At 30.1% G+C, this 21,212-nt stretch overlaps 1 protein-coding gene and 1 non-coding gene across 4 annotated transcripts; both read left to right on the plus strand.

Moving 5' to 3' along the window:
• Positions 1-3,936: 3,936 nt before the first annotated feature.
• Positions 3,937-4,018, plus strand: TRNAS-GCU. Its single transcript has one exon. It is a non-coding gene; the product is annotated as a tRNA-Ser (tRNA).
• A 10,569-nt stretch (positions 4,019-14,587) lies between these two features.
• LOC123893824 (E3 ubiquitin-protein ligase BIG BROTHER) lies at positions 14,588-19,883 on the plus strand. 3 transcript variants are annotated; one of them, XM_045943630.1, is made up of 8 exons: positions 14,588-14,731; positions 15,073-15,268; positions 16,158-16,383; positions 17,085-17,119; positions 17,775-17,819; positions 18,646-18,773; positions 19,368-19,476; positions 19,563-19,883. In XM_045943630.1, exons 2-8 carry the CDS (start codon positions 15,125-15,127, stop codon positions 19,611-19,613), a joined length of 738 nt encoding a protein of 245 aa, XP_045799586.1. In that variant the 5' UTR covers positions 14,588-14,731; positions 15,073-15,124; the 3' UTR covers positions 19,614-19,883. The 3 variants fall into 3 exon arrangements, with proteins under 3 accessions (XP_045799586.1, XP_045799588.1, XP_045799587.1); XM_045943632.1 differs by having other exon boundaries at positions 14,604-14,672; XM_045943631.1 differs by having other exon boundaries at positions 14,730-14,916.
• The last annotated feature ends 1,329 nt before the right edge of the window (positions 19,884-21,212 follow it).

Below are 21,212 nucleotides of genomic sequence, written 5' to 3' on the forward strand. Positions count from 1 at the left end.
AGAAAAATAATTAGGACGGCTTAGTCTCTATGAACCATGGTTAGAAAATGAACAATTTGGTCGACAATAATTAAAAAGGACAATTTAGTCGTTTAAATTGTAAATTAAATACAAAAAATATAGTATTGAGTACAAAAATTTAAGTCAACACAAATTTCATTATCAATAAATCAAATTGCATATATGTTGGAACAAAATTGATTTAAATTGTTCCCCCTGAGTTTATTAAAATTTTGATGATAACAAAGTATTAAATGTACAATTGGAGATACTAAAAATTTATTTTAAGTGTGCAGAACTAACATAAAGGTAAGTTCTGATGAAAGGCCAGAAGATGAACGCTCATAGGTTCATAATGATTCAGAGGATATCAACGTCAGAAGTTATGTCTATCAGAGGTTGAAAACATCAGGACTTGATATCTCAGATATTAGCAAAACTCTGAATTGATCTTGGTTACTGTGAAGATTCGTTCATGAAGGTCAACACTTTTACCAATGAAGAAAATGACCTCTCAAGAAGATCAGAACAGCATCTTACATTTTCCTAGTATCTAGGAGAGAACGTGACTTGTCTGGTCTCTTAGCTTAATATGGAAAGTCTTCTCTGCACCAGGTCAAAGTTACTGGAACTCTTACTCTGTTTTGGATTACATCCAAACTGCATCAAGACATATGCAAGAAGACAAGCTTATCTTCATCAACGGTCATATGCAACGACTACTTCTCTCAGTGATATAAATACTAGATGAAGTGGATTGCATACATACAACACACGCACATACAAGCTATCATCTTATAATCCAAGAATACAAATTCTCATCCTCTGAACCGAGAATTTCATTCTTACTTAAATACTTTGAAGTCTTTGTGTACTCATTGTATTTTATCTTTAAGGTTCTTTAAAAGTATTGTATTACCTTTTCAACAAAATTTATTTACATTCTTAAGTTTGAGAAGTCTCTTACTGTGTGCTTGAGCATTTGTAATCTTGTGTGATCATGAAATCCCTTGGAAGTGCAAGAGGACTGGACTACTCTCGTTTTGTGAGAGGAACACCAACATAAATCTGCTGTGTATTTCTCTCTCTCTCTCTCTCTCTCTCTCTCTCTCTATTTCAGTTGTGTGTTTGATTTAGTTATCCGCTGCTAAGAACTTGTGTTCAAAATAGAAAAAGTTTTAACTTATCTAAAATACAATTCAAACCCCCCCCCTTCTTGTGTTTTCACACCTTCAATATATACCTTAAAATAATATCCTACGTGTGTCAAATGACTTTAATAATCAATAATTGACTTTCAACAATTAATCACACAAAATTGATCATTAGAAAATCATAGGTTTTATTATATTACGTATATCTTATAAAAAGAAAATGATTGTTTGTAATTGAATATATTTTGTGTATTTTTTAAAAAAAATAAATAGATATTGTGCATTTTTTGTACTACTATATACATATTGTTCCGGACTGGACTAGAGTCCAAAGCACTTCAAATGTCAATTAAAGTAATGAGACTTATTAGCTTCAATCCATGTTACTATAGCTGTCAAAATCGGGTATCCCGAATAGGCCGTCCCGAATTTCTTTAAGACCTGGGTCTTTTAGCCCAAATTTTTGAGTTTTTTAGTCCGGCCCAATGAAGTCCGTTTAAAATACGGGCTAATTCGAATGGGCCACGAATAGTCCGCAATCCGAATAAATTATAATATAAAAAAATTATAAAAAAATGAATAAGTATGTTACATTATCAATAAATAGTAAAAAAAAAGTTATTTATAATATATATTACTTCTAAATATGAAATATACCACGTCATAGTCTAGTTCAAATCATAAATATTACTTCTAGTTCAAAGTGTCAAACAAATTAACGAATACAAAGAGTCTTTCGATACAATGAGAGTTGTTTTATTTTTTCTGCGACCTTTGTGTTTCTCTTTGAGGTTTTTTTTCCTATTGTGGATTAAGATTTTTACTTTGGTAAAAAAAAAATGGAGGCCTACAGTCCTTGCTTGGAATGTCTTACGCTTGGGCCGGCTGTTTAAATTTCTTTTAAAGGAAGTGTTGTAATCTACTCTAATATTTTTTGTCGACGATTTGTATTTGTTAATTAATTTTGTATATGTTCTCCATAATCAACACAATCAAAAATACGTTCAACAACTTCACTGAATTTATATACACTAAAAATATATCTATGATGCATATTTTATTAGTTGTCTCTTATTTTATTTTGGTAGATAGACGAAATGGCTAAACTCGCACATATAAGTGGAGAAACTCGAGTTCGGAATCCGATCACGTTTGAACTAATAATTTTGACAATTTTGTCAATTAAACTAAAATTGGTAGAATCTCTTATTCTATTCCAACCGACCTAATTCTTAGCTTCAATCAACTTCAACAAATATTGTTGTATCTTTGTTCTAGGAAATCTGACATCTTTTTTATGCATACTTTTTGGTATAGTAACATTGTCTGCATCAGTGTTGTAACGATACTGAAGCAGTAAAGTTTTTTCATAAGAAGAGAGTGTTTGAATTGTGAACCCTTTAAAAATTAACTTAAAAGATAAACTAGTTTAGGAACTTAAATAAGATTCAAACACAAAACTTTCAGTACGTTCTTAGAACGATCTTGTTAGTGGTAAAGAAAAAGTAAATGTGATTTATGTGCATAGTGTATGCACAAATAAAAGAATAAGGAAATTATAGTACTTCTTAGCTCTAAATCAAGATCAAGTACTTTAAGCTCTAAGAGCTAATAAACCTTAGTCACAACATACTTTACAAGACACACTCAATCAAAAGTTAAGTATTGATTTGAGTCGGCTCTTACAAATATATGCAAGGTTTGTTTTGATCTAAGCGTATAAGAAACTCAAATTAATTGAGAAGCTTTAAATAAAATACACTCAATATACCCAATGATATTCAGATACAAGTATCTAGTAAAGAGAGCTGGAGTGTGAGCGGTAAAAGAAGAGCTTAAAGACTTCCCAATTAGATAATGTTGTTAGATAATGTTGTAGCTTGAACTCTTACTCTTCTTATGCAACAATGTTGTGCTATTTATAGAAGCAGCTTGCTTTGTATGGTTTGACCGTCAAGCATGTCTGTTGAGCTTCAAAATATAGTCTTTGTGCACTTCAAATGATAGCTCAATAAGTCTTTATCCAAAATATAAATATGAATGAATATTGTCCATACAGTGAGAGAGATGACTTATATGCTATTGTTTCATTGCCAGCCCTACTTATAGCACATTGTTTCAAACTTGTTCTCCAAGTATGGACGTTGTAAGTAGCCGTTGTAAGCAAAAATCTAGTCAAATCAAGAATGTTCTTCAGACATTCTTGAGACGTTCTCAAAATCGTATTCACTAGTGCTTGAGTGAGAGAGTTGGTTGCTTGATCAAATGGAGTTGTAATGTCCAGTGATGACACAAATGTAGTTCGTGCACAATCACTATTGACTTGTACTTGCATAGTACATGTTTCTTGACATATGTGTAAGATGGTGTTGATTTTATATATTAGAATATCTTTTGCACCTCCTTCACTGACGTACTATAACTTGTAAATTTTGTAAAATATAACATTTCTCTCTTATATTAAAGATGGATAAAAATAACAAAGAGAAGAACATATGAGATTTAGACCGAATGCTTCAATTTATTGTCGATTATATCGATTTCGAGTCGGGTCTCGAGTTCATTGTCAGCCATATTATTTGGTGTGTGAAGCATTCTCATTCTCAATAAAATAAAAAGAAAACACTCAAATTACATGAGACCAAGCAGTGAAGCAGTGGCCTACTACTTAAAATTGGGTTGAATGCAAGCTAATAGTAGGCCCAATATTAATAAACACGTATTACTATTTATTATAAGATTATAACTATATATATACATATATCGCAACATTCATATCATCGACGCTTTGGCCGAGTGGTTAAGGCGTGTGCCTGCTAAGTACATGGGGTTTCCCCGCGAGAGTTCGAATCTCTCAGGCGTCGTTTTTCATTTTATTTTTTAATAACAGCATGCTTTTTTGTTAAACAACTATTCATCATTAACTATTAATGATACAGCATGGGAAAATATTTATTACATGATATTTATTCTTAGATTCAATCCAAAGCACCCAATCCTCCATTAATTAATACAACAAATTATTATGGTAATGTCGAAATTTTAATTCAACATCTACGTTTTGTTTTTTTTTTTTTTTTACAAAATTCAACATCTATATTTTTTTTTTTGTTGATGAAAATTAGAAAATTTCTAGTCACACCCCCCAAAAATTTAGTTACACCAAGTTTACATTAAAATTTAATCATAATACCAAAATTGTCCTCTTTATATAAATTTTTAAAAACTAATTTTCATCTTTTTATGCCCTTACTTGACGTGTATGTAAACTCAATTTACATTAGCGTGTATGTAAACTCAGTTTACATAGAATAATACATGAAATGAATTCACGCCGACCCTTTTTGAAATCCAGAAAGTCAAAACACATATCGAATTGGAGCTTATCAGAAAAAACCAAATCAGAATTGAAACTAAAAATCAACATAATTTCTTAAGGAACTTGCAGCAGGTTCACAATCAAACTCAAATAAATCGAAGAATCATGAATTGGTACCATAATTTGGTTAATTTTGAGTGTAACCATAATTTTGTGGGGTGTGATTAGAAAAATCATTATATTAGGCCACATAACTATTTATTTATGTATTAGTAGTATATGAGCCCGTTCAATCTACGTTATGTATCGACTTATGGTTCATATTAATATAGAATTATAAATTAATTGTTTTTAGATAGATGAAATGAAAAAGTCATTAGTAGTAGTATATGAGCCCGTTCAATCTACATTATGTATCGACATATGGTTCATATTAATATAGAATTATAAATCAATTGTTTTTAGATAGATGAAATGAGAAAGTCATTATAAACTCGGACATATAAGTGAATAAACTGAAGTTCGAATATCAATCATAACATCTAATTTAATAATTTTGATATTTTTTGTTAGTTAAATTAGAACTTATAGCTGGAATTATCAATCAATTATTAGGCTTTTTTTTAGTAGGACAATCAATTATTAGGCTATTATGTATTAGTATATATGAGCCCGTATAAATTTGTAATTATAAATTGATAACATTTTAAATAATATATTTTTATTTAAATATTAAAATTACACTTATTGTCTGATTATTATCAAATGATTAATGACAACACATGTTACTTAAAAAATTACTTAACAAAGTCATGTTTATTAAAAATAAATATTGTTTTGAAAAAGAAAATAACAATTAATATTACAGATCAATCATGTTTATTTAAATAAAAATTATTATAATGAGTTTTTCATATAAAAAAGGTGTTTTTTCTATAAGATAAAAAGGGTGTTTTTAAAAAATTAAGTAATCTATAACAATAATAAAGGGAAAACATTGTTTTGGTGTAGCCTTTTTTTCTTCCAAATATACCCTTTTTCAGTTTTTTTTTTATAAAAAATTTAACTTCCCTTCAACTTACTATTTCATTGGTAGTTTTTTTTTTCATATCTCTTTCTCTCTATTATCTTTAACCCATTGTATATCTTCAAGACAAACTTCAATATAACTGATACACCCTCCGTCCCAAAATATAAGCAAAAATTGGTCAATGAAAGTTGATGTATTTGGTTTAAAATTTAGTCCAGATACATTCACTTTTGTTGACCTCCTTTTGCTTATATTTTGGGACGGAGTAGTACATTATCAATTATGTTTCTCTTCCTCTCTTTTTCATGTTTCTCTAATATCTATTTTGCTTCACGACAAGGGTACATGCGCTGCAATGTATAAGCAATTGGTATGTGCTCTTTTTTTCCCCTTACTTTTCATCGAAACAAATTTAATTTACTTTCTCAAAGGAAACCATAAGATATCACTTACTTGCAAGCAATCAATTTTTATTTCAAAGTTTTTCTTTTTCCTTTTGTTTGGATGTCATGTCATTGTCTATGCATTTAACATTTTTTTTAATTGTTTTGTAGGCATATTGTATGGTCATGTTTCAAATCATAGATAAAGATTGAAGTAAATAACTATGTTAAATTTTTTATTTCTTAACTATTTATGTGAATTTGTTCACGATGCACTTATGTGACTTTGTTTTCGTAATTTTATTTTATTTTTTACAGAATTTTTAGAAGAAAACTTAATAAACACAGATATAGTTATCTTCCTCCAAACTAACTTTCATGCATTGCTGTTGCCAAAAGAAATTGACGGAATAAAATAGTACGTAATTGTATCAAAATAAATTGCTTTGTTACATTTTTGATTGATCTGTTTCATTGATTTTACATTTTTTCTATGTTATTCTTCTATACATATTCACTTCAATGTCATTGTTTTTGCATTTTTTATTTTTTTGCAATTTTTGTTCAAATGACGTGAAGATTCATAGTTAAAAACTTATTCAAATTGTTTTTTTTACCAAAAGTTTATTCATAGAAAACATGGACACGCAATATATCTTCTCTATCTTTTCCAAAACTTTATTCAAATTGTTTTTTTTACCAAAAAATTATTTTAAGAGAAAAGTCAAAAAAAGAAAGAAATAAGATGATGAGAGTGTGAAATGAATGGAAAATTAGAGCAGTCTTTGCTTGCCACCGGAGAATCCCAACCTCAATTTGCTATTGAGTTTTAACCTTTACCATTAAAAAAACCAATATTTTATCTAGCTCTTTTGTTAATTTTTAATGTGTTTTGTTGATGTTTTTTCTACCATGGTTCTATAGAGAGTTTCAAGTGTGGATGAATGGTATTACATTGCACATGATCTTTGACAACAAAAATTAATGATACAACAGGTTACTACACATGCAACGAAAGGAATGTACACACCCTTTACTACAATGTAACTCATGGAAACATCCCCCTTTAATTGAAAAGGAAATTGTATATTCATAGTAAAAAATCAAACACCAAATATGCATGTGTTTCTCTTATTTATTTTTCATCAAAACAAATTCATTTAAATTTGGCAAAGAAAACTTTAAAATTCTAATCTTTTGCGAGCAATAAAGTATGAATCACTTAATTTATGTACTTATTTTTATTTTTGTCAAGAAACCACTTGATTACATACATCGATTAATTGATTAAATCATATTCTTTCTTGCATTTTTTTAAATAAAAAAATTATTTTTGTATAGATGTCATTAATTTGTGTTTGCATTTATCATTCCTTAAATTTTTTGTTAACATCTTCTCTAAATATGGTTCAATGGTAGTTTACAATTTATATGGATTGTTTATAATTTATCTATCTATAACAATAATAAAGACAAAACTTTTCTTTTGGTGTAGCCTATTTTTCTTCCAAAATTACCCTTCACAACAATTACATTTATGCCATGACAAAAATATCTATTAGTTCCATTCGATTTCTTTTTTATCTTCCAACCGCCACTTACAATTTTTGTTTCTCATATTTTCTATTGTTGGTCTTTGATGTTGAAAACAATGAGATAAATGGTAGATTTCCACTGCAATGCACTCACAATATAGGAAGAGAGACAAAATTTGAGAAATGTCAATTTTTTAAGTGTATGATTGATTGGACCAAATTGAATATTTATGCGTCGATCAATTATGCACTAGCACAACATGATAATATTGAACCAAAGCAAATGGAAATCGAATATTTGTTTTCTTACTGTTTGTGAAAATGGAAATCAATTATATTGCACATTTTGTACTCTCATTTTGATTTTTCTTCAGTGTTTCTTCATATGTTTCATTTTATTTTTCATTTGTGTAAATTCTTTCATGCACTTTGGTTTTTATTGTTCTTGCTTTTAATTTAATCATCTTCTTTTATTATTCCATGACACAGAGTAGGGTGAAAGGCACATAGCACATTGTTGATGGTGACTAACATTGTAGCGTGACTATGACTATGACTATGAATAAGTTCCATTCGTAATTATTTAATTGTCATGTTAGTTGAGTCTTCAATATTATGGTACATTTGATATTGAATCATATTCTTTTTTATATATTATTTGTAATCATTTAATATTTTGATAAAGGAATGATGTGAGCATGGTTCCATATAGATATGAGTGCTTTGTTTTGCACAAGAAAGAAAACGAGATATGTAACGAAAAATTGGAGTTGAAAGTAGACTTTGTGGCATTATCTAAATTTTTCTATTATTCTGTTTCTTTGAGGGAATATTATATATATACTGAATTTACAATGATATATATTGTTGAGAGATTTTTTTTTAGTTGAATGTTTACGAAAAAAAAAATAAAAAATGTTTACAATTTTACAATTATTTGCCGGTGTTTTATACTTTGTCATTAAAGGTGTCATTTTCTTCCATGCATCTTATCATACATATGTACTTAATTTTGTTTGAAGGTTACATACAACATCTTTAACATTTGTCAATGAAATATGAATTTGCCTTTGTTCCCACCATAGGTTTGTGCAATGTTTTGTACAAAGAAAGGAAGTTGAGTGGTTTTCAAAAGAAAGGAGGTGTGTCCATAGTCCATAAACTTCCATCATCTTCATACCTTCTATTTTACTCAAAAGATCGCTATTTGATTAAAAGTCCTTTTAATTTTTTTCTCTCATGGTTCCAATCATATATATTATTATTTACAAATTTAGGTGCAATTTTTCTATTTTATGTGTAATTCTTTATTTTTTTATTTTTTGCGTAATTCTTTTTATTTTTCTATTTTATGTGTAATTTTTTTTATTTTTTATGTGCATACATAGATGTTATTTTTTTATTTTTATTTTATGTGTAATTCTTTTTATTTTTCTATTTTATGTGTAATTCTTTACCTAAGGTGGACCAATGCACGTAAATTACAATTTTTATTTTGTCGGAAACTAAAAATACACAAATTAATATAAATAAAAATCAAATTTATAATAAACCACTATTTGCAATTTATATACGTTAACGAAATAGAAATTGTGGATCACACAAACGGGCACGTTGGCCACTAGTAAAAAATAAAAATACTTGTAAAAAAAATAAAAATAGATAAATTAAAAAAAAAAATATTCGCAACAAACTAGGAACCAACTATTAATTTTTGGTAAAAGTTGTACTGGGGTTGATAAAAGTTGCATAAGTGTAATAAATTCAAATATGTACTCCATTGTTATTTTACATTACCAACCTCTTATTTCTCGAGTGAGAATCTAGTAATAACAATGGGTTGCCTCTCACTAATTGCACTTGTTTAAAGTCGTTGGATCATTTTTTTGATACCTCAGACTAAGGTGTGCCATCTTTCTTTAAAGTTGTTGCATCAATGCGATCATTATATCTCTATATGTTTCAAAATATATTTACAACTATCGCTTATCATATATTTTTGTGTCCAACAAACAATGAGAGATTCGTTGTACCTATTAATCAATACAACAACTGCGAGTTTAACCCTATGTTTATCAATCAAAGTTAATGGATTATATTGTTGGAATTAACTTAATAATTTAATCATATACATGCTCTTGATAACAAAGATTAAATCTATAATTTTACTTTAGTGCGGAAGCAAAATAAACACAAGCATGTATATAAAACAGGATCTACGACATGTTGATTTATCATGGATTATAGGAATACCTGGATAGATTAATCCACTTGATGAACTCATGACCTGAAACAGAATCGGATGACGAACACCCGTTGGCTTGTGGTTCTTCCTCAACCAGGACTCCTTATGCCTTTAGGACTCTTCAAATGGGGAGAAGAGTCGATATGCGGTGTGTCCGGTATATTGAGGACCATAGCCTATATATAGTGTGATGACCAATTTGGGTTCCCATTATTCCGAAATGGGTCATCCTGACATCCACTCATATTGAGCACATATCCAATTAATTAATTCTAAATAGAAATCTAATTAGCCTTTTAACTTTATTTGATCACTTAATCAATTAAGGCTCCTAATTAATAAATAACTAATATAATTATATAAAGATATTTGCCCACATAATATTATTGGGATATTATAAAATATTCCAACATATATTATTCCAGTTCCTTTTAAGTAAAAAGTTTTTATCAAGAAATTTTTAAATCAAAAGATCAATTTTAAGGTTTAAAACTGGAAAGCATTAAACACGCGGATAAATTATAACATGCAGGGAAATATTTCATATATAACCATCCATATCACAATTTACAACAAGATCAAAGGCAACTAACCTAATCCCAACATATAGAGGGAGTTTAGCCACTCATAGTCATGGTAATTAAAATAAAAGAGAATTAAAGAAGAAGAGAAACATAAGCTTAAAGATCAAGCTTAAAATGCTTCTAATGGTGAAAACCTAGCTTCTCTGATTTCTCTATATTTCGAGCTCTAGAGTGTAATAATAATATTATAATAATATAAGTTACAAATGAAATAGAACTATTTATACTTCGTTCTAAAACCATTTCATCGCTGGGCGACGGCTTGGTCGAGGGAAAATCCACGTTAGTTGATTTTGCTCTGAATCGTCAATGGTCATTGGACGATAGATTTGGTTGTTGGACGACAAACCTTGATTACTTAACAAATGTTTGAATTACATATGTAAAATCACTATTTTCAGCACTTAGTGCCACAACTTTAGCCGAGAAATCAATGGTCAGTTGATAATAAGTATCGTCGGGGTCGATCCAGAGAATGTCGGCAGCGTTCCACACAAATAAATCAACATTTTCCATTAAGCAATCAATTGTTTTTTTTTACCAGATCCGCAAGTCAACTCATATTTTGATCTTGTTCTTTGGGTCATTTCTGACCTAAACTAACACAAATGCTAGATTAAAGAGATAAAATTAGAAAAGGAAAATAATAAACTATAAATTAATAAAAAAAATAAGTTATAAACTCGTAACAAAAATGTTACCGAACATAATTTCCTTTTTTCAATATAAACTTGTAGTAGAGTGTGGGTTCTCTCGGGTATAAATTGCCTCCAGTTTAATTTTGACCACATGTTTTTAAGTGTTGTAAAATAAATATTTAATTAAAGAATGAATCAATGATCAGGATAAAAAATGTACTCCCTCCCTTGGAAATCCAATAGGAGAGGATATATGCTCTCCTTGTAGTTAGTAAGTTACTCCATCCGGACACAAATATAAGAAAAAAATACTTTAAATTTTGGTTATTATTATAAGCAAAAGTTAACTACTTTTCAACTAGTTAATATTATTTAATTCTATTTTATTTTAGACATTTATTTCACTTTTATGCTTTTACACTTTTCAAAATGGATTGACGCTGAACTTGGTAGGGAGGACCACGGTTCGATCCCCCACAACTGCGATCGGGAGGAGGCTGTAACCACTTGATGCCAGAACTGTCCCCAGAACCAGATTAAACTGGTAGCGAAAGCAAAAAAAAAAGATAATATAGTAAACTTTAACTCATATTTTGCATTAAATCAAGAAAATTAACTACACTTGACTAAAACTCTTAAACACCGTTTAAACAGTTTTTTTTTTTTCTTCTTCTTATATTATGTCGATTTCCGGAGGGAGTATAAATTAAGTCATAAAACTACCGCCTTGGTGGTGTTACTAAAAAGTGACCTAATTGCCCCTATTTATGATTTACTTTTACTTTTTACTATAGTTTATGTTTGTTGGGGGACCTCTGTTTGCAGAATTTAGGTCTACAAACGGTATTGTAGTTTGATAAAGCCTTTGAAAGCTGAAACACACAGCTGTACGATGTGGTATCACATGCAGACCAGATTTCCTTCTCATAAATGCATCTTCCACATATCCATTCCATTCATTTATACACTACTATACTACTATTTATTACTACCACTGTTTTCATAACGTCTTGGTATATTTGTTCTTTCTAGTTTCTAGTGTATGCTTTCAATTTTCCTTTCTAATTTTACTGCATTTAATTGTTATCAAGAGATTGAAGGAAATTTAAAGCCACTAATTTAAGCCAAGAGAATTAGAATAAGGGGATGCATTTATTGAAGTTACAACTGGAAATCAGAGTGATTGGCGATGCATTTGGTAGGGAGACTATAGTTTGATCACCCTAATTGCGATTGAAGGGAGGTGAAATCACTTAATGTCAAAACTGACCCCCAAACTATATTAGACGAATAAGTTAGCTGGTTGAATTTATAGGGTTTAGTAAAATTAGCGGCTAGTACCAAATGATTTTTATTCCTCAAATGATTCTTGTGTATTTTTTTATTTTTTTTGCTTCAGTCCTCTTTACATATAATAAGATAATTTTATTCAAATAAAAAAAATAGTAAATTATATTCTGCAAAATACTGTTCTTAGAAAACTGTTTCATAAAGATAAAAGAGATTATTAAAAAATAAAATAAAATCTAAATAATTAAGAGTTACTTTAAACCATTAACTTGAACTTTTTCTTTTTTTTTACGATAAAAAAAGTAAAAAAGTAAATTTTGTTTAACCTAGCAATTTTAACATTTCAACTAATTGAGCTAAGATTTGTGAACTATTATGTTTTAATTTTATACAAATCAAATCAAACATTGAAACTTATAGTTGTAACCAAAATTTTATATAAAAATCCACTTACCAGATCAAATAACACGAGAAAATAAGTAGAAGAATAAAATACACAAAAGGGAAGAACAAAATATAAAAAGGACAAAAATAAAATCAAAATAATGAATAAAGGAAAGAACAAACAATCACCTATAACAAAAATAAATTTGGTATATACAAAAATGCATGTTCTATGATAAAAAAGAAAAATGCATGTTCTATGGAAAAGAAAAATGCATGTTCTATGATAAAAAAGATATATACAAAAAAAAAAAAAAAAACATGAACACATGAAAAAACTAAATTTCAAATCCTTTTCGATGAGAGTTATTAGATCATGATGAAAATCAATGAAGTAGTTTTTATACACTTGAATTGATATATAGGATTTGAATTCTAATATCGTCTGAAATAGAGTTAAATTCTTAAAGTTGACTTATGTATCAATCTAGATACAAACTAAGTCACTAGATTTGATTTAGTGATAAGAAGTTTAGATAATATACTATAGGTTATTGATTCGATCTTCAGCTAAAAAAACAAAATCTAGATACAACCTCACATCATTGTAATGCAGCCCAATAGTGACAACAAACACTTATTTTGAGATAGATTTAAAAGCTCGGTCTGTTTGATCGAAAGTATTATCTAAATTTATATATGAAAAAATTAATAAATATATTCAATACTTTAAAATGAGACTCAATGTATATTTAAGAAATATTTGGTCATATTTTAGTTACCTTTAAGTCAGATTCTAAACTATCAAAATATTTCTATCGATTTGAGATGTTAGAGATAAAAAAGAAAGAGTTTCGTGAGCATATCTCAATTGGTAGAGATATTGCATATAATATGCAGAATCACAGTTCAAATTTCGATACATAAGGTTAAATTCTAACATCTAGATTCTAAACTACCCATACAAAATAAAAAGAAATACAAAAAATCTGAGTTTTTTTTTTCTCGGCAAACAAAGTGATTTGTTTTTTTATTGTATAGACAAAATGATTAATATCACTAAAAATCAAACACTATGAGGTGTTTAGTAAAAATTAGTCTGATAGCGAATAAACTAGCTGATTGAATTTGTAATATGAAATGCATAAAAAAGATATCTTTAATTAATATTTAGCATCATGAATTGGATCAAAATCAACCGCTTTTTAAGGGTTTGACTAAAATGAATGAGCTGAACAAGTGGTGTACCACTTGTCAATAACTCTTTAATGAATACGAATTTTACAAAATCACCCGTTGGATTAGAAATTTATATCATATAGGTTATCCATACAAATTTTTAAAGAAATTGAAAATCATTTGATATGTTGTTGAGACCCATCAAGATTAAAGGTTTATAAATTTTTATTGAATATTGTTAACCTTGGTGAGTCTCAAAAACATATCAAATGATTTTTCAATTTATGTAGATGATCTATATGATATAAACTTTTAATCCAACGATGAATTTTATAAAATTCATATTCGTTATAAGATTATTGATAAGTGGTGCATCATGTACCACTTAAGAAACTTATGCATGTTAGCCTTCACCGCTTTTTAATTAAGCTTTTGGATTTGACTCTCGAATTGACTATAGAAAAGAAAAACGAGAGGCATGGTACCACGTACGTCGGAGCTTTAGCTATATGGCAGGAGTTGAGGTGGGACCTCTAATGAAGGTCAAGTGAGATGACAGAAGTAAACTTGAAAGGAAAAATGATAGTTATAAGTTAGCTTATCAAAATAAGCTAAAAGCTCACGAGAGAAAAAACTTTACCAAACTGATCTTATTTTGCCATATAAATTTATAAGCTATAAATTATAAGCTCAAAATTTATCGATGGAGTTAAATCTTATGCACGAGCTTTTATTACAAAAATAAAATGAAGATAAGTATTAAACTTAAAAAATAAAAAAGAATAGTAGTAATAAATGTGAAGAAACTTTAGTGTGTGTTTTTTAAAGTGTTTTGTTGAGCACAGTGCAAAGAAAAAGTAAAAGAGACTAAATCTGTGGTGTGGTTTGTTTCTGCTACTCCCAACCATTTCTCAACAACAACAACACCAAGGTGTTTTTTTTTTTTGGAAACACATTGAAAAATCAAAAAGCCCTAAGATACAACAAAGAGTAAATCACTCACCTCTTCATCTTTTCCTTTTCCTTTCTTCTCTTTTCTCTCTTTTTCTCGAGAAAATCACATTTCACCCATTCTCCTTAATTTCTCTTCAACATCAAAGCTTTTTCAAATTTAACAAACTTTTTTGTTTTTCACAACAACTAACCGTTTATATTTCCAACAAAACATTTGTTAGGTCTTACATTGTTTCTTTTCTGTGTTCTTTGTTTTTTTTTTTTTTTTTTTTGTTTTAATCCTATGAATTTGGGTATGTTATGTTTTGATGATGTGTAATGTGGTTTTTTTATTTTTATTTATTTTTTTAATAATTTCTTAATAATTTTTTGTGCAGATTTTATAATTATTTTTGAAGGGTTGTGATTTTTATCTGAGAAATTGCAAAGATGAATGATGGAAGACAAATGGGGTTGCATTATATGGATGCTGGTGGTTTTCCTTATGCTGTTAATGAAAATTTTGTGGATTTCTTTCAAGGCATCAATCATGTTCCTGTGAATTATGCTTTTCCTGGCTCAATGCCTGATCAGGTTTTTCTTTCTTCTTGTGATTTTTAATATTTTTAGTTGTGTTTAGTTTTGGCTATATGAATTTGAATCTAGAAATGTGTGTGTTGTTACCTATGTCGACACCGATAGTAATTTGAGAAAATGACATAATTCAATGTAATAATCATATGTGTCAGTGTTGGACGCCGCTGACACGTTTCTTGACATAGATTGTTACAGTAATTTGTTAAGTTTTTATCTTAAAATTTGAATAATGTCACAAAATATGGGAATAAAAGCACAAATTTGCAACCATATTATCTATGCAGCTTCTTCAAAAAATATTATCTATGCAGCACCCACATTTCAGATTAAAGACGTGTCTAACATTCAATAATACTGTTTTCTCAAATTATTACTAGTGTCGATATGTTAGTGTTTTTATCTGTATCAATGCTACATAGAACTAGGGCGTTACTAGTAATGGTGGTTGGGTTTAGTGGAATAGGCTAGTACCTCACAACATGGTGAACCACGGTTTACATCTCTGTTGGGGGAGGCATTTGTGTGCTCAACAACTAGTCAAACAAAATTGTCTTTGGTAGGAGTTGAACTAGGTTTCGCCCCGAAAAGAACTAGTGTTTGACGAAGGGAGCTAGAGCTTGTAAGGTCTATATTTTTGTTTAAAAGTTTTTAATCTGAATAGGAAAATCAAGTACAAAAATAATGTGACAATGATGAATTGACAATTACTTTTCTTTGAGTTGAATTGCAACAGTCGATGCGCAATTTCATGCCAAAATCAACTATAGTTTTCTCTTATGTTTGTTTTATTAACCATTAGTTTTCTATTTGCTATGTGGTTTGTATAATCTGATACTGTTCTATAATCAAACACGATAATGACTATGCAATCATATGTTATGTCCAGGATAGTGCCTACTGGTCGATGAACATGAGTCCCTATAAGTTTGGAATGTATGGACCTGGAAGCACATCTTATTACAATTCTTATGAGGTAAACGATCACTTGCCAAGAATGGAGAACAACAGGACCGAGTGGGAATACCCTTCTGAAGTCATCTCTGAGGAACCAGCTTCAACAGATTCTCCATCTAGAAGAGATGGAGTTAGCATGCAGACTATCCCTGAAGAATGTTAGTAGAAATTTAGTTTTATTGTAAGCATAAGTCTATGATCACATCATTGGTTTTTATGACTTAGTTTTTGCATCTTGATAGCATTATTAATTACTTTAGGACCTGTTTCGATAGATTCATTTGAGTTTATCTACTGATATAAACACTCTTGTGGCTATTTTAGAGAGCTTATGGAAACAAATTATGACATGACTATAAGTTGTTTTCATTTTCAACTTATTTCCTTAAGCTCTCCAGAATATCTTATGAAAATAGCTTAATATGAAACAGTGTCACTTAATTTCAACTTTTGCTTTTGAAATAGCTTATACATAAACACTTACATGATAAGCGCTCAACTAAGCTGTATATCCAAATAGGGATGCTAGTAGCAAATTACTGTCTGTGGACATGGGGTAGGTCTCGTCTAGTTCGACAACGACAAAGCTCTTTACGATTGTTATCATTGTTATCACTTTTGCTGTTATTGCTGTTTTAAACTGCAACTGTTCGAGAAAACAGGAAAATGATATGATATCATCTTTATCTTTTAAGTTTCTTTTGAAAACAGTTCAAATCATGCTAACTTTTTAAGTGATGCTTTTTATGTTTTTCTTCCGTTAAATTGAATAGAAAGCTACTGTTTAAGATTTTAATCATTTAACAAAGCTACTAGAATCAAAATATATTATAATAATTCTTTTCAATGTCTACTGCAGGTAGTCCCAATCATCAAGAGTCCAGTAGTAGCCAGGTATGAAGCATTGTTATTACCATGGCTTAAACTTTAGACCTTAACTAAATCATTTTTGGTTTAATATTCAATCGTTTCTTCTCGGTAGGAACACCGGGTCCCCTATGCTTGAAATTGAGGGGACATTATTTCACAGATAGTTTGCTGAAAATGACATACTTTCATTAGAAATGCTAATCTAGTCACACTACACTTCTTTTTTTTTTTTGGATACAATACACTTACGTGTAAATGTTAATTAAAATGCATAGTCGAGCAGTACTTGGCTAATAGTCCCCTTAGTTATTGATTTGGCAAATGGACAAATGGCTAATAGTCCCCTTTTGTAGTTTTGGAAAACATATTGTTTTAAAGTTTTTCTCTGGCTGAGCTGTCCCCTAGTACATGTTTATTTTATGAATAAATTGAGCATTGTGAATTTTACTATCAGTTAATAATGTTTTTTTTCTTATAAGCTCTTTTATACTCGGAATTATCTTATTTAACACGAAGACTTACAAAATAGTGTTGGGACATGGGATCACACTGTGTTTTAATTGCTTAACTTCAATATATCACAATATTCTATTTCTATATGCTGTTTTCAAATTGTAACTTGGTGATCAGAAGCATTATATCCTCTGAATTTTCTAATCCGCGTGTTGCGTTGCTGCAGGTGATATGGCAAGACAACATTGATCCTGACAATATGACTTATGAGGTGTGTTAACGTGTAATATGCATGCGTAATTTTAACTTAAAATTTGTTTATTAGTTATGATTTACTAAACATCAGATGCTATTAATTCATGCTGAGTTATGTAATACCAACACTTTATATTTAAGGCATGTCCGGTATCCAACAAGTGTGTTTACGTATTAGAGTCGACGCCGTGTCTATGTTTGTGCTTCATAGATGCTTAAACCATATAAGTTTTACGTATTAGAGTCAACTTTTATTTAGAAGAATATGAGTCTTCAGGATTAAACAGCTAAAAACTTGGTTATGTGAACCCTGATACATGTTAAAGAAGCAACTTTCCCGAACTTTTAAGTTGTTAGATGAAGGCTAATGAATAGTTTTATATCCAATAGTTTCAAAAGCATCCAAGAATCAAACAGAAATAGTGCTTATTTGTTTTGACATCGAATTGGTTTTTTAATAGTTATTAAGCAAAACAATTGACATTACCTTCGACATTTGGAATGTTTGCTTTACAATGAAGTACGTCTTTGAGAAAGTTGCTAACTATGAAGCACCGACAGAGGAACTAGACACTGGTTATAAGTTTAGAAATGAAATAATTGAATATAACCACAAGTGTCGGTGCCGGAGACTGGACAAGCTTTCAACCTGAGATGTTGGTGCTTTCAACCTGAGATGTTGGTGCTACATAGGATGCTAATTTATTATTGAAGTTAAATGCTTTTGAACTTGGTGCTGATTTGAGTTGTGCTATTTTCAACCCTTCATAAGATAAAATTAGAAGTAAAATAAGAAATCAGAAGATGAATAGCTTGCCACTGATATGTTTTTTACGTGACAGGAGCTACTTGACCTCGGGGAAGCAGTTGGAACTCAAAGCCGAGGTCTTCCCCAAGAACTTATTGACACACTTCCAACTTCGAAGTACAAATTCGGCAGCTTATTCAAAAGAAAAAACTCTGGGAAAAGGTAATAATATCCTGGTTCTCAACCTTTTTCTCGAATAGATTATGATGCGGAAAATAAATATGAAGTGAATGAAGGCTCAAAGGGATCTTACATTATATAGGAAGATTAGGTGACTGTGCAAGAGGAATGAAAACTTAATCTGTAATTTGATCAAAATTAATCTAATTAGAGGACATGTGAAGGGACAATTAATATATACTTCAGGCTTGTTATAATATTTCCAAATTATTGATTTATCCATATGGATGGAATTTATCATATTTTCGTTACCATCAAATTCAATAACCGGTGATTAGAGAAGAAAATTCATTCAGATTTTTTCCATTTTCATTTCTTACACTTTGTTTCCTCTTTTCTTCTTCCCAGATCCTCTTGAAATAGAATGGTTAATTTGTTTCTTTTGCACTGTCAATTGGTTATACAAGGTTCTGATAGAGTGTAAATTATGAAGACTAGGGCCTGTTTACTTTCTAAAAACATTTTCGGTTTTCATTTTCTAAAATTTGTGTTCATTTTGAATAGCTAACAAAGAGATGAAAGACTCGTGTTATGATCGTGTTCATTTTACTGATAATCATATTGCATTGAAAACAGGTGTGTAATTTGCCAGATGACATATAGAAGAGGTGACCAGCAAATGAAATTGCCATGCAGTCATGTTTATCATGGTGAATGCATTACCAAATGGCTTAGCATTAACAAGGTAATTGAACGCATTATTTCCAAAATTCACAATGAATCTTGTTTCTATACAACTCTTTGTCATCACATTTACCTCGATTTTTTCAGAAATGTCCTGTTTGCAACACTGAGGTTTTTGGCGAGGAATCTATGCAGTAGCATCGGCATGACAAAAAGGAGCTCTCTTGCTCTTTTAATTTTTGCACCTAGCAGCACAAATTGTGGAATTTGGGTTGGCTTCATTGAAGTTTCCATTGTGTTGGATGCGAGGGGGTGGGTAGTTCCATATGATCTAAGGATGTACTGCATTGCCTAGATTACTAGATATATGTTTTAAGTAGTGCTTATAAAATTTGTACAATTAATACCTTACAAAATGATTTTGTAGAGTTAACATAGATATAACCTAAAAGATGATATCAGGGTCTATATTAGGTTTGTTGCGTTTCCTGCATTGTCGATGTTTTATGCCCAGTGGCCTTCGGGGGTGTGTTGAAATTTGTCTTAAATTGCAATCTGTTCCTAGGTGCTTAATTGCAGCATTTCGATTTTCGGCTGCCATCATTGACGGTAAGTAACAAGAGACAAGTTTGAAGAGACCATTTCAAAAGAAGAAAGCCATCCGATTTCATCAGCTTTTTTGTTTTTGTAGTCTGATAGTTTAGTGATTAGAATTCTATTTTTTAAGGTGAATAAGTGAAATGCGTGATCCCTTGCATATAAAAATGCAATATTCCTTTCAACTAAGCCAAACTTTATTTTATTATAAAAAAACCTGTTTTTTTCAATCTTCATCAATTTTCAATTTTTTTCTCTGACTTGGGCATGCAGCAGTGTTAAAACTCTTATGGAGAGTTTGCCACCCATTTGTCCCACAAGACTCGAGAGATTAGTCTCTGCAGTTGTGCACAGAAAATATTGGTTTACAACAAAAAAAAAAAAATGCAATAACTAAAGCATGCTATGTTTTCTTGAACAGCTAAAGCATACCATTGCTTTTATCAAATTGATCGAAATAATTACTTTTTCATACTAGATTAGAAGTCTATAGAGTCGTATGAGGGCCAATCTGTGGGTCAATTTGTCGTTTGCAAAATAAAAAACTGTGTCCTGAAGCCGCAATTTGCATGCTCTAAGGAAAAAAATAGCCCTATCTTCCAAAGATATGACAACACCTCACTAGAAATCAGGATTCTGCAGTAGTGGAAGAAGAACAAGACATAAAACCAAAAAAGAGTACTATGAAATTTAATTTTGGATCATTCTTATATATATGTCACAAATATAAGGGTGAGTGTTAATTAGTCACACATACATGAGTGCAGGTTCCCTCCATCTAACGCATCCTCTATTTAGCCAATTAAATGCACGGATGTGTGATATGTGTAAAAAAAACAATCTAATGGCTGAGATCACAACAACGACCGTGCGCCTTTCTTCTTCCCCTTCTTCACCACAACAAAACCATTAAGTATCGATCCCTACTGCATCGTTGCCTCTTCCATCTTCTCACTGCCGCCGCCTCTGCCATCTCCGGCTGCCAACCTAGCGTTGTTTTCATCTTTCATCGTTGTTTCCCCTTCCCTGTTCCTCCTGTAACCAATGGCGGATCTAGAAATTTTCTTTGTTGGGCTTAAAAAAATTATAATACTATTTTGTTTATAATTTTATGGGGGCTTAAATTATTATAATAGCATTTTGCTTACAATAAAGAATATATAATAATATTATGCTAAATAAAATGTGTTCACTTGTGGT

The sequence above is a fragment of the Trifolium pratense genome, linkage group LG7, assembly GCF_020283565.1.
Source record: "Trifolium pratense cultivar HEN17-A07 linkage group LG7, ARS_RC_1.1, whole genome shotgun sequence".
NCBI classification, from domain to species: Eukaryota; Viridiplantae; Streptophyta; class Magnoliopsida; order Fabales; family Fabaceae; genus Trifolium; species Trifolium pratense.

Bases quoted from the DNA above. Each gene is read 5' to 3' on its own strand.
- LOC123893824 (XM_045943630.1), top strand. From the start codon at position 15,125: ATGAATGATGGAAGACAAATGGGGTTGCATTATATGGATGCTGGTGGT. The intron at 16,384-17,084 runs GTTAGTAGAAAT...TGTCTACTGCAG, and splicing joins GCAGACTATCCCTGAAGAAT to GTAGTCCCAATCATCAAGAG. The intron at 19,477-19,562 runs GTAATTGAACGC...CGATTTTTTCAG, and splicing joins AATGGCTTAGCATTAACAAG to AAATGTCCTGTTTGCAACAC.